This window comes from Perca flavescens, chromosome 15 (assembly GCF_004354835.1).
Source record: "Perca flavescens isolate YP-PL-M2 chromosome 15, PFLA_1.0, whole genome shotgun sequence".
NCBI classification, from domain to species: Eukaryota; Metazoa; Chordata; class Actinopteri; order Perciformes; family Percidae; genus Perca; species Perca flavescens.
Genome location: NC_041345.1, coordinates 11765623 through 11778467, shown reverse-complemented (window position 1 = coordinate 11778467; position 12845 = coordinate 11765623). Strand labels below are relative to the sequence as shown.

The 12845-nt window shown below is 41.3% G+C and overlaps 1 protein-coding gene across 6 annotated transcripts in view; it reads left to right on the top strand.

The window, feature by feature from the left end:
• Positions 1 to 12845, top strand: part of sun1b (Sad1 and UNC84 domain containing 1b) — a 34940-nt gene that overhangs the window by 19421 nt on the left and 2674 nt on the right. For 5 of the 6 annotated variants that reach the window (XM_028599179.1, XM_028599177.1, XM_028599176.1 and 2 more), the window contains 19 exons: positions 258 to 520; positions 1872 to 2165; positions 2300 to 2434; positions 3206 to 3334; positions 4062 to 4145; positions 5146 to 5256; positions 5412 to 5531; positions 5686 to 5779; positions 6623 to 6681; positions 7371 to 7573; positions 7725 to 8000; positions 8098 to 8190; positions 8682 to 8773; positions 8929 to 9073; positions 9212 to 9538; positions 9695 to 9779; positions 11252 to 11367; positions 11642 to 11809; positions 11891 to 11983. In XM_028599179.1, the coding sequence (XP_028454980.1) occupies positions 258 to 520; positions 1872 to 2165; positions 2300 to 2434; positions 3206 to 3334; positions 4062 to 4145; positions 5146 to 5256; positions 5412 to 5531; positions 5686 to 5779; positions 6623 to 6681; positions 7371 to 7573; positions 7725 to 8000; positions 8098 to 8190; positions 8682 to 8773; positions 8929 to 9073; positions 9212 to 9538; positions 9695 to 9779; positions 11252 to 11367; positions 11642 to 11809; positions 11891 to 11983 (2887 nt within the window). The remainder of the gene's footprint in view (positions 1 to 257; positions 521 to 1871; positions 2166 to 2299; positions 2435 to 3205; positions 3335 to 4061; positions 4146 to 5145; positions 5257 to 5411; positions 5532 to 5685; positions 5780 to 6622; positions 6682 to 7370; positions 7574 to 7724; positions 8001 to 8097; positions 8191 to 8681; positions 8774 to 8928; positions 9074 to 9211; positions 9539 to 9694; positions 9780 to 11251; positions 11368 to 11641; positions 11810 to 11890; positions 11984 to 12845) is intronic. The other variant, XM_028599180.1, reaches the window with a different exon arrangement.

The window sequence follows — 12845 nt, the reverse complement described above, 5'->3', positions numbered from 1 at the left end:
CACTTAGTTCTGAATACTGCTTTGAAGCGTTGTTGGGAAAAGTGTGCTTCCAGTGTGGGTTAAATGAGTTTTGGAATTGTTACCGACAACGTGGCTACCTGACGCCCCCGTGAGCGTGCACAGAAATGCTCAAGGCTGATAGTATGTGGACAGACCCTACTGTACATACATTTGTAGTAGTCCCAACATGCCTGTCATACTCGTATGCCTGCAACAAAACTCACACCTCTTCCTGTTTCCTATCTCTTCTCTCCCAGGACACTGCGGAGCAAAAAGCAGCAGTCCAGTTCCAGCTCCCTGTCTTTATCCTTGAGCCAAGTCAACACACCGAGGAAAACCCTCTCCTTCTCAGCTGCTAATACTCCAATTAACAACAACAACAGCAGCAGCAGCAGCGTCATTCAGGAAACTAACACAGCATCTGATGCCTGTTTGCTCACCTCCATCGTGGACCAGTCCCATCTGAGACAACGCGCCATCACCACAACCACCACCTCGACTTCTGTGGATGGACACTGGGGTCAGTTGTTGAAAATGTGGATTGCAAAAATGTGCAAAATGTTAATTGAGAATCTTTTAATTCAATTCCACCATGCATGGTATACAACTTTTAAGTTTTCCTTTTGAAAACGAGTAAATTAATTTTATTTTAAAGTTGTATTTATTCTCTTCGTTATTCTTGGTTGTCTTTTACATTATCTAAAGGTTCTTCTGTCTGCTATAAAGACTTTCCCCACAGTGTTTTAGTGACTCATTTGGCCTTTTATCACAAAGCAAGTTGCATTCTTTCAGGTTCTCTTTGGGCTCTCTACTGTAGCTTTGTTGACCAACTAGTTCTTAATTAGTAGCAAGAAAGTAATTAATCAAGGGTGAAGTATATCATGAGAGAACATTAAACTCTGGATCTGCATAGCAAAATGAGACGCTGTAGAATGCAAAAAGTTATCAATAACAAATGTTATTAAAACAAAGCTAGAATAGTATAAGCAGCAATAGAAATGGAAAAAAATATACAATGGTAAATATTAGTTACAGGTTATATAACCTATTATTATACGGTCACTATTTTATTTATTATTAGTGTGAGGGATAATTAAATTACTGTGCTATTATGTCTCAGAAACTATTATAATGAATACATATATACATAATATGGACCATTATAACACTTAACACTGATAGTTTTTGCTGCTTAGAAATACAGTATGTATTATGTAAAAGCTAGACTCTTGTACCTGATACTTTTTAGGTATTCCAGAAAGTTACTAGGTATATTTACTCAAGTACTGCATTTTAGTTTTTAAGAGGGAACTATTGCACTTCTTTTAACCTATAATGAACATATAAAATACAATGCATTGTTATATAAAAACATGTAGGGTGGTCTAAGGCCTTGAAACATACCTTTTTCATGGTGCATTCAATACTAAGCCATTTTAAAATCAATGTTGTCGACAAATTCCTTCATTTTATACATCATGTTTTAATGTTGAACGTACATGTGGCACAGTGAATCCTTAAGCTTAATTGTATCTGTGGATGGCTACATTAGTGGCTACCTTACCTTTTAGGCCAGTAAGCTTATCATCAGTTTGTAAATTCTTATTTATTTATTTATTATGAATCAGAAGTTTTGTTTTTGCTAATAATATGTTGTAAATGTATATTTTCAGATATATTTGAATTGTTGAGGAGAAAAGAAAAACGTTAGAAAAATTATCAAACAATAAGTTGCAATAACTCAGATCCCCCTGCTGAAGATCTCTAAATTAAGCAATGGCATACTTGCTTAGTAATGTCTTTATGACGTTAACAGTGTTTTTCAGTTAATGAGACTTATTTTTCTGTCTACATGCTGTTCTCTTCCTCAGGGAGGAGCTCTGGCAACGACCACAGTTCATCAAGTGTCAATGGCGATGCCAGTGTGTCAAAGTCCCATAGCTCACTCTCCAACGGTTACATCTGCAAAGACTGCTCTTTTCACTCTGCGAAGATGGACTCCCCTATCGCACGGTCTTCATCATCATTATCATCATCAACATCATCATCATCTCAGGCGGCTGAAGCTTCCTCGGGTGCCCTCTTTTCCTCCTCCTCCTCCTCCTCCTCCTCGTCACCTTTCACAAGCATATACTCCAGAGACCGGAGTCGAAGGAACAAGACCGGTGAGAAACTGACATGTCATATTTGAAATGCAGACTGCTGTTCCTCCTCACATTTTTCCTTCTAAAGCTGGAAGGTGAAATCGCCAGTATGTTGTCATAATGAGAATGTAATTGGTAGTGGGATCTCTCTCCAGGTGTCCTGGTGTCTATGTCTAACACGTGTATGCACTACAGCAAACGAGCCCTGGCCCCCGTAGTGTCCTTAGTCACCGTGCTCTTCAACAATGTGCTCTGGCTGGGTTCAAGGGCAAAGAGCCCTCCAGGAAAAGGTATACAACAAGAGATGTTCTTTTCTCTTCATCAATTACCCATCATTCTCTGTTTTTCTTCTTCTGTCTTTTTTCCAGAGTCGCTCAGCTCAGAATGAGATTCTCAGTGATCTTGAGGAAACTGAGAATCTGACAGATTGTAGGCTAATTTTAAATCTCCACTTTCTGCTTGAGCAGGCTTTTCATCATCACTCTTAATGTTTCTCCCTGAGTCACGGTCAATAGCCTCTTTCCGACCAAGTAGTTATAGGAACGTAGTTATAGGAACAGTGCACTTCTAAACAGTTCTACTAACTACTCTCCCCCAAAACCAGTTTTGCCATTTGCATTCACACTGGCCAAGTGGCCATAGGAACTGACCTTTTTGTTATTATAACACAGCCATCCAACCACCACTATGCGGAAAAAGGAAAGACCCTGCCCTGAAGTAGGAGCTGAAAGAGTTACAGGAACTCTGGCCAGAGGAACTTAATAATCCCCAAATTGGTCCAGTCTGAACACGAAAAAAAAAAAAAAGAGTTCTAGGAACATTATGTTCTAGGAAGTGCAAAAATCCTTCCGGTCGGAAAGCGGCTTATTTCTGTCACATGTAACCTTATTACCTTTCCTCTTATTGGGATTTCCATAGCTTCCTGTCGTTTTTCTCATAGGGTATCTTTAAGTTAATTTTTCCATCATAACATCACCCATTTTTATTACTTTGTGTCTCTAGCCATGCCTCCACTTTGTGTTTTGACTAAGAGTGATTGTACGGGTTGGGTGTGTCACCAGGTATACTTGGGTCGTTTTCGGACTCGATGAGACAAGCTGTGTCCTCCAGTTTGTCCCAACTATGGCTGTTAAAGCAGACAACTCTCCACAGGATGATGGGCTACAGGGCTAATGGCTATGAAGGACAAGGTACCAGCCGTAACAACACTGGGCAAAGGTCCTGCTCCTGCTGCTCTTCTATTAATAAACTTTCTTCGGCATTTCTCTACTTTCCTAAACTCTTACTTTTTTGTTTAAGGAGTAAGAAGCCTCCTATTAGGATACATGTATAGTTGAATTGACTTTAAAGGATCTCCTTATAATCTCTGTTTCTTTCTTGGCCCTTGCAGCCTTCACTCTCACACTGTTGCTTTCTATTTCTGAAGGAGGAAGTATACTAGAAACAAAATCAAAACTGTACATTCCCTCCAAAATACCATTGCCTAAATTGGGACAAAGCTATCACATGAGTTGCACCTTTAGTTCACACGAGGTTGTGAGAAGATTTGCACTTAAACACTCGAGTAGAACTAAAAAGGCACCTCGCTGATAACTCTGCAATTTTCAAGTTTCAATTTGTACAAGGTCATTTTTTTTCTCAGTATACTGCTGATTCAAGCTGGTTCTTTTACAGCTGCAGAAGAATTTCAACAACTCACATCTCTTTATTATTGTTTCTAGCAGTTGTCACAGTGTATCCTCTTAACTGTTTTCATGCACCTCTATTCTCATTTTCTTCATGAAGGCATTGATTTCCTCTGCCGTCACAGTGACATGCATTTACTCTTCATCTTCATCCATCGTTCACTTTGTCTTCTCACACGATGTGGTTTTTGTTATGTAAATAAATGTGTTGTATGTATAATGTATGTTGCAGCTCACTCAAGTTTCTGTGGAAGCATGAATGTGAAGGATCTGGTGACTGAAGATGCATCACATCTTAATCTCAATGGTTCCCTGTGTAAGCGCGCACACACACACACACACACACACACACACACACACACACACACACACACACACACACACACACACACACACACACACACACACACACACACACACACACACACACACACACACACACGGTTTCTCTTTCTCTCTATACTTGGAACATTTTCCTGTGGTAGCCATGATTGACGGAGTTAATTATATGCGTGACCTGTGTTAGGACCAGTGAGCAGAGGTTGTGTGAACTGCTTTAACCAGTCAGCAGCCTGTTGACCGTTGTGACCTGCAGATACTTCTCTTTAGTCCTTCAAACCTGTTTCAAAAGATCAATTTGACACCAAAACTTGACATAAATGATGATCATTCCTGACATAACGGGCTGTTTTTGTCTAGTTTTTTTTTTTTTTTTTTTTTTTTTTTTTTTTTTTGCACTTATACAAATAGTATAAAATAGATAACGGAGGTTAAACATATGTGACAAAATAGGTTGAGTAGTGGAAAAATTATTAAAAAATATAAAGAATACAGAAAAATAAGAGACACAAAGCAATGCAGCTTCGCTCTGCTGACAATAATCAGCATTTTAGATCATTAGAAATCGTTTGTTATGGTGAAGTCCACATATCTAGCACCACGTCAAATTAGGCTGATAACTACATGGGTACGGTGTAAAAGTAAAGTTAATTAACACATTTTTCATTCCGAAGACACAACTGAGGAATAACCACAGGCAGGTTGTCATACGTTTAGTTGTTCATGTTCTCATCACATACAATATATTGCATATTGTGCGAAATGCAAGTTGACCACTTGTATTGTCTTTTTTTATTATAAACCTATAATTTATTGTTACTGATTCTTTTTCTATTTAAATTTCTGTTGCTTTGCTTATTTGCAGAATTGTATTACTTTTTTATTTGCTTGAAAGCCATCTTAATGTCAATCATTCACATGCCCTTTGTTTTTTGTGTTTTCTGTTTGCTCTTCATCCATCATTCCGACGTACACAGGCGATGACTGTAAAGGGAAGCAGCATTCAGAGACACACACCGTCCTCCTCACACAGTCCTCCAGGCCTCAACGCCTGGTGGGGGCACTGTGGAGCGTCCTAGCTTACACAGGTTAACCAGAACTTCACTTGTGTTGATGACAGCCTGTAAATGGAGGATATGTTTAGTACCGATAAGTCTAGAACTCAGCCTCTTTGTAGTTGTAGACCACTTGTGCTGCCATTAATACATTTAAATGTGTCCCTCTTTCACTTTCTGTCTTCCAGGTTACTTTGTCCTTCAGCTAGGTTACTGTGTGGTGAGTGCAGGCAAAGCGTTGGGATCAGGGGTTGGGACAGCGGTGCACAGGCTGCTCTCACTGTTCTGGATGCTCCTCGCAGCTCCAGGTTTGTGGCACCTTTTTCTCATCTTTTTTTAGAAATATGCATCTTTTCTACCTCTTTCTTTGGCAACTCTTTGTGATTGTGTTCTCATTCTTGGTCTGTATGTGTTTGTTTTTTTTTCTTCATTTTTTTTTTTATTTGTATTCAATCTGCCCAGTGAAGGCAGGCAGTGGAGTTCTGTGGTTTCTTGCAACAGGATGGTACCAGCTGGTGTCTCTCATGTCTCTCTTCAACGTCTTCTTCCTGACACAGTAAGAGCCCTTTCCCCTTTATTTTTCTTCAGGTGTTGCAATGCACGGAAGTGAGAATCTGACATTTTTAACAGTTAAATTGTTAACATTAATTCGGCTTTCATTTGTAATAACAATGTATCAAATGACAATGGGCTCATTCGCAGTGATGAACCAACAGAGAGTTAAGGCCTAAATCTGAAGCTCCTCTCAGCTTTACAGAGCTTTATAGTGAATTTCAGCTCATTGTTTTGCTGTCCAGCCCACAACTGTACTAGTTTTGGTTCACCCTCACTGCTCACAAGTGTTGTTTCAGCAAAAAGCTCTAAAAACCCACTTTACACTATCTGCTCTGCACCAAACGGCAGACACACAGTTAGCGAGTAGCTGGTGAACATAGTGAAGCATTTAGCAGCTGAAGAGCCAGATATTTCCCTGCGCAGTGTTGGTAAACAAGCAAAGCGAGTGAATATTGTACTTATATTCACCAGGTGGCAAGAAACACAGCTCCACATGAACCATACTATTGCTCCAGAACAGCTGGATGTGTAAATAAATCAACTGTTTGCTAACACATTCCCCATATGAGTTTAATAACTTGATATTATGTTATTGTTGTTGTTTCTGCTGCCCCCAAGTGGCCACATTTTCAGAGCTGTGAAAGCAGTCGTGATAGAATGATCAACCTTGTGTCTACTCCAGTTTGATTGATAATTCAACATGTCTTGTCATGAGGAACAGTGCCTGCTTTCCTTTGATGAATTTTGACCGATTTGATTCATAAAGGTTCTTCTTTCTGTAAAATAAAAACATACTCTTGTCAGTTGTGCGTTTATCTGACCAGTGTGTGACTTTGTGTTTCAGATGCCTTCCCAAACTCTGGAGGCTCCTGTTGCTCCTTCTACCCCTTTTGCTCCTCCTTGGTAAGTTTATAAGAAGTACCATTATAAGCACATACAGAGAAACATCACTCTGTAGTGAGGCAGGAGCTGTCCTAACCAGCACGCATCCCCAGAGTATGCTGCAAATCCATAACCAGATTCAGGTCAGCCTTTCTGGGCTTTTAGTGAGTTACTCCACTCTGTGGTTCAGCACCGCTCAGACATACTTACACATCAGCAAAACATAAACACAACAATCATGTTTTTCTTTTTTTTTTTTTTTTTTTTTTTTTTTTTTTTTTTATGGTAACCTGATGAACTACTCCATCATTTACAAGCTTGTCCCTGTCCTGATCCTGATTTTTATTTTAAGTCAATTTTGTTGTGTGTGTATATATAATAATAATGATGTGCTTGTTCCAACACTTTATTGCCGCTACTGTGTATGATGTTTAAATTAAAGGAAATAGTGAAACACAAGACACCATGCAGCTGCAGATTCACATTAAATGTAAATATTAATGTGTGTGTGTGTGTGTATAAAAGTGAATTACTTTATACACATTTACCCACAATTCAGCATATTTAGCATCTGTGATATTGACCAGAATTTAAAATGCCTTTCTGAAGGGTTTTGAACAAAGTTTATCCGCACATCGTAAGTTTGTTATGAATGACCAACCAGCAGGTGAGGTGTGGTTTAACCTTCACAATGTATTGTCTATATGCAGCTTTATGGTTGTGGGGTCCGTCCACTGCTGCCCTTCTCGCCTACCTCCCAGCCATAAACCTAACCGAGTGGCGTCCTGCGTCTCCCTTCACCCTCCTGGCTAACTTGGTGCCAGCTTCTCCTCCAGTTCCTGCCTCTGTCCCCGTCCCTGCACCAGAGACTCCAGTGGCGCAGACCCCAGCCACCCCGATCTCACAGGCACTAGTAAGATACACCGATGAAACAGTGAATAGCTCTAAATAATAATTAGAAATATATAATGCTATTGTGTGCCTGGTGCAATGCAGCACTGTTTTGAAGTCACCTCAATATGCAACTTTCTTTCTGTATCTATTCCAAACCTTCTCTTCCTCAGCCATCCCTCCCCCCTGTGGCGGTCTCTAGTGTGGACTTGGAGCGACTGGAGCGCATTGAACAACGACTAACTCTGCTGTGGGAACGAGTCCAGCAGGGTGACCAGGAGCAGGAGCAGCGTCACGGGCAAGTTTTGGGTCTGTACAGCACCCTGAGGGAGCAGCTCCACACTCAGACGGACAGGGAGAGCCTGGGACTGTGGGTGTCATCCCTGCTGGAGCAGAGACTTGGCGTGTTACGGGGAGAGCTGACGCAGGAGAGCACACAGAGAGCACAGGTAGGATAAATGTTCAGTTACAACACACAACAGTGATGTTTTGATCAAAAGGTTTACATTTATCTCACATTTTTCTTTTTACCCCTTCTCCATGCAGAGTGCAGAGCAGCAGAAACGGCACCAAGAGGGTCAGGCAACAAGGCTGGCTGATTTAGAATTGCTGCTCAACACTCTGGCTTCCAAGACTGAGGTACGTTTAGGCAGATTCACTGCTTCTCCAATGAGAAACCTCTTTAAAAACATGCATGCAAGATGGCTTATTTATTTTACATTTTGTATTTGTTATTTTAGAGGCGCACAGTCACCCTTGTGCCAGTGTTATGTATAAATGTCTAATTGTCAATGACTCACCTTGGTCCCAATGATGAATAAGTCATAAAAGTTAATCTTTACAATTGCCAAAATTATAAAATCATAAGAGCAAACAAGCACAATATTATAATCCATAATAAAGTACAGAATGTAAGCGTAGAGGTTAAACCTTAAAAAGGAATCCGGGAGGAGGCAGTCATACAAAGCCCGGAGGCAAATTATGACCTACCAAAAACTATTATAATAGCATGACACAAGTCTGTATACAAAGGAACAGTGGTACTGTATCAAATGTCTTATGAAAGGGTGTTATTGTAGTTTGTCTTCTCTGCAACTTTCCGTAATCCTTATACATGGTATTTGTTGTAGTCGGTGCAACAGAAGCAGCAGCAGTATGAGCTCGAGAAGCAGGAAAGAGAGAAGGAGGTTGTCACTTCGTCAGCAGACACAGTTCCCGTCAGGTACAAAAACCAGGAAGAATAAGTAAACTTTCCAAGTCCACATGTTGACTGATTCTATTTCTTTCTTTTTTATTATTAAAATGTGATATTCACATTTTGTGCGCAAATTGTCAGCGATTACGGCAGCTCACATGTAGATTCTGTCTTTCACTCAGTGTGGGTGTGAAGCAGGAGGACCATGATGCTCTGCTAGTGGAGGTGCAGAGACTTGAGGTGGAGCTGGGCAAAATCCGACAGGACCTGCAGGGTGTTGTGGGATGCAAGGGCAAGTGTGAGCAGCTGGACACACTGCAGGAGACAGTAAGTAACACAAATATTGACTCCTGTTTTGGCTTTAATCTGCCCTTTCTGTGATGTAGTTACGTACATAGTTTTTCCTGACACCTAGTTTCTACTACATTTCTTTATTCATTAGATTTCTGTGTATCCTTTTCCCAGATATCCTCCCAGGTGTCCTCCCAGGTGTCCTCCCAGGTGCGTAAGGAGTTGCAGGCCCTGTTCTTCAGCAGTGGTGGGTCAGGAGAGGAGCAGGGAGAGGTGCCTGAGTCTCTGATCCTCTGGCTGTCCCAGCGTTATGTAAGCACCCCCGATCTGCAGGCTTCCCTGTCCTCCCTGGAGCTGAGCATCCTGAAAAACGTGTCCCTGCAGCTGGAGCTCAACCGGGCCCAAACCCTGGGTGAGGTCGAGTCCCAAACCAAGACCGTTGTTCAAACGGTAACCGGGACTGTCCAGCACACTGCTGCTGCTGAAGGACTGACCGAAGAGGTAATGAACATACTCTTCAACTCTTGACATCATCATGGCTGTGGATTTCCATCTAAATCATATCCTCTAAACTAAGCTCTTTTAAAAAGGTGTGTTTGCCATGTGTTTTGACGCTCTGATTTAAGCTTTAACTCTTGTCTTGGGTCTCTACTCCAGCAAGTGAAGCTGATTGTCCAAAACGCTTTGAGACTCTACTCCCAGGATCGAACAGGCCAGGTGGACTATGCCCTGGAGTCTGGAGGTAAGAAGAAAGCGTCCTATAAATGTCAGTGCCTCCCCATCCAAGTCAATAAGCAAGCCAGCTGTTCCATAACCTAAAAAATAAAGAGCTTTGATCTAATGTATGTCTCTTACGTAATAAGGGTTCAGCCATTAGTCAGGCTCGAGGACAACAGGGTATTAACAGCAAAAGCTCAGGCTCCGTTGTTAAGCGTGTTACTGAACACTCTGTTGACATACATGAGAGAGTCACCTTTCAGTGGGCGTGGGTACTGAGAGGTTCCTGTCTGTCATACAGGCTGAGATGCCAAAAAATCTTAAAAAAAGATGGTAGCCTTGGGCATTTTAACTAATTTGTGTTAACAGAAATGGTCCATGATAATGTTTTTAATCAATTGTTATATAATTTAAGTGCACCATAAGCATCAACGCTAGGGGTGTAAGAAAAAATCGATACACTTGAGTATCGCAATATTTTATTTTGCAATACTGTATCGATTTTCAAAAATACTATCGATTTTTATTTTTTTTAAGTTTACATAAAAAAATATTCATGTAAGACAGTGGTTCATGTTTATGTTGTGTTTAAACCCCCTACCGCTAGATGACTATGCTGAGATGCACCACGAGTGTCCTTGCCTACCAGTGCCTGACTTTTTGCTAGAAGCTAACAACGTAGCTATGGCTGAACTTTGGCCTGCTTTAGCATATACACATTTTTTCACTAAGAACCTGTGAACCACAATCCCAAAATGGCAGTTTGATTTTCTGTGTACTGAATTGTTTACCTAAAGTAAACTTATTTGACTTTTATGCATTGTCTTTTTTTTAAATATTAGTATTTCAAAAATTATACTGTAAAAAAATCCCAATATATCGCCTTATATCTGAATATATTTATTTATATTTAAATATATTGCAATATATTGAATTGTGACCCATGTATCGTGATGTGTGTCGTATCGCCAGAATACACAGCCCTAATCAACACCGCTCACTGCATGTTTTTTAGTGGGCAAAGGGCTTTCCCCAGGGAATTGGTAAGCAGAGGGAGCATCGGTCCAACTGGTGATTATCAAACTAACTTCTGGTGTCATCTAGGACCAAATAAGGAGGAAACATCCTCAAACATGAGGAATATTTAGCTTAGGTCAGGGTGTATAAAGACAAATGTCAATGCAGACGTTGTTGCCTCAGTCTCTCTCCTTATAAGAGAAGCCAGAGGTCCAAGAACATAATACAAAATGACTGGCTGTGCATCTATGTAAGGACATGATGCCCATCTTAACTGTTGACAGATGGCTTTAAGTGTGTGTGTGTGTGTGTGTGTGTGTGTGTGTGTGTGTGTGTGTGTGTGTGTGTGTGTGTGTGTGTGTGTGTGTGTGTGTGTGTGTGTGTGTGTGTGTGTGTGTGTGTGTGTGTGTGTGTGTGTGTGTGTGTGTGTGTGTGTGTGTGTGTGTGTGTGTGTGTGTGTGTGTGTGTGTGTGTGTTCAGGTGGCAGCATCCTCAGCACTCGCTGCTCCGAGACATATGAGACCAAGACGGCCCTCATGAGTCTGTTCGGCCTGCCACTCTGGTACTTCTCCCAGTCTCCACGTGTCGTCATCCAGGTGAGCCTCACCAGGGGATATTCATGATGTTAGTTGGTTAGTTAAAGCACAGGTTAACAATTTTTAAAATCTGTCTTAAAACAATAGTCATATGAACTTTGAAACGACCTTTTCTGATTTCTGTAATCGCTCCTCTTTTCAGCAGGGAAATACAAAGAGGAAATTTTGGTTTTTGAAGACCTTTACTTGATTTGACTAACTCACACTGCTGAAGCCTCATTTTACCTATTATGAAACTAATTTTGGCATTTCTCCTCTCACTTCCCCTCCTCAGCCCGATGTGTACCCCGGTAACTGCTGGGCGTTTAAAGGCTCTCAGGGTTATCTGGTGATCCGGTTGTCCCTGAGGATCCTGCCCACATCCTTCTGCATGGAGCATATCCCCAAGGCCCTGTCCCCGACCGGAAACATCACCAGCGCCCCACGCAACTTCACTGTTTTTGTAAGAAACCTATTAACATAAAGCCTTACACCTGGACACAGTGACGAATGCCTATTTTCACTGATGTTTGTTTGCATACAGGGCCTAGATGACGAGTACCAGGAAGAAGGGAAGCTGCTGGGGCACTACATATATGAGGAAGATGGGGAGTCCCTGCAAACCTTTGCTGTTATGGTAACTTAAGACGCACCTCTTAACTAGAGATACGATTTTTGTCCTTCCCGATACAAATTTTGATACCTGAACTATATATATATATATCTCCGCTTGTCTCGGTTCGGAACGTGTGTGTGTGCCGCTTGGTTCGACGCATGCGCAGTGTGGCCTCGTGCCCGTCAGGTGCCCCGTATGTGACCTCAGTGTGTTTCCCTTTCGCGCGAAAGAAGAGGTGTGAACAAGTTACCAACAAAACGTACGGCGAAAGACCGTGCAAAAACATTTCAGGCCGCCATGCCAACCTGTATACATTTTAACATCAATGTACGCTGTAACGTGTTTTCACACGCTGTAGTGGCTGCGGTTTAGATCCTGTCGGGTCTCTGCAGCGGGCGGGGCGGCTCAGTTCTCCCCGCGACTGATGCACGCACAAACACACACACAAACACACACGGTGGATGCAGAAAAAAACGGAGAGGAGACGTATACAGGAGGGCCTGACAGCTACGGTCGTTATTGTAAGTACAATGATAAGTCCAATAAGTACTTTATCAAACCGTATGTGTGTCCCAGCCCAGGATAGGAAATTAACTAACAATGTAAACTGTTTTTATGTTTAACGTATTCTGACTTATTCAAGAGACGGAGCTTTAAGAGTTCCTATTTTTCTTTTAAAGGATACATTTTTGTAAGAGCTACACTGAAGTTGGCAGTTGTCAATTGATATTCTGTAATATTTCAATCTTCATGTGCAAAAAAGGCACATAAGTTCCTGTAGATGGCAATACACACTCTCCTTTTTTTTTTGCCAAATAAATGAAAAGCTTGTTGAAATCACGACAATGTCTTCCCTCTTGCTGTATCAAAATCTCAGTTAGCT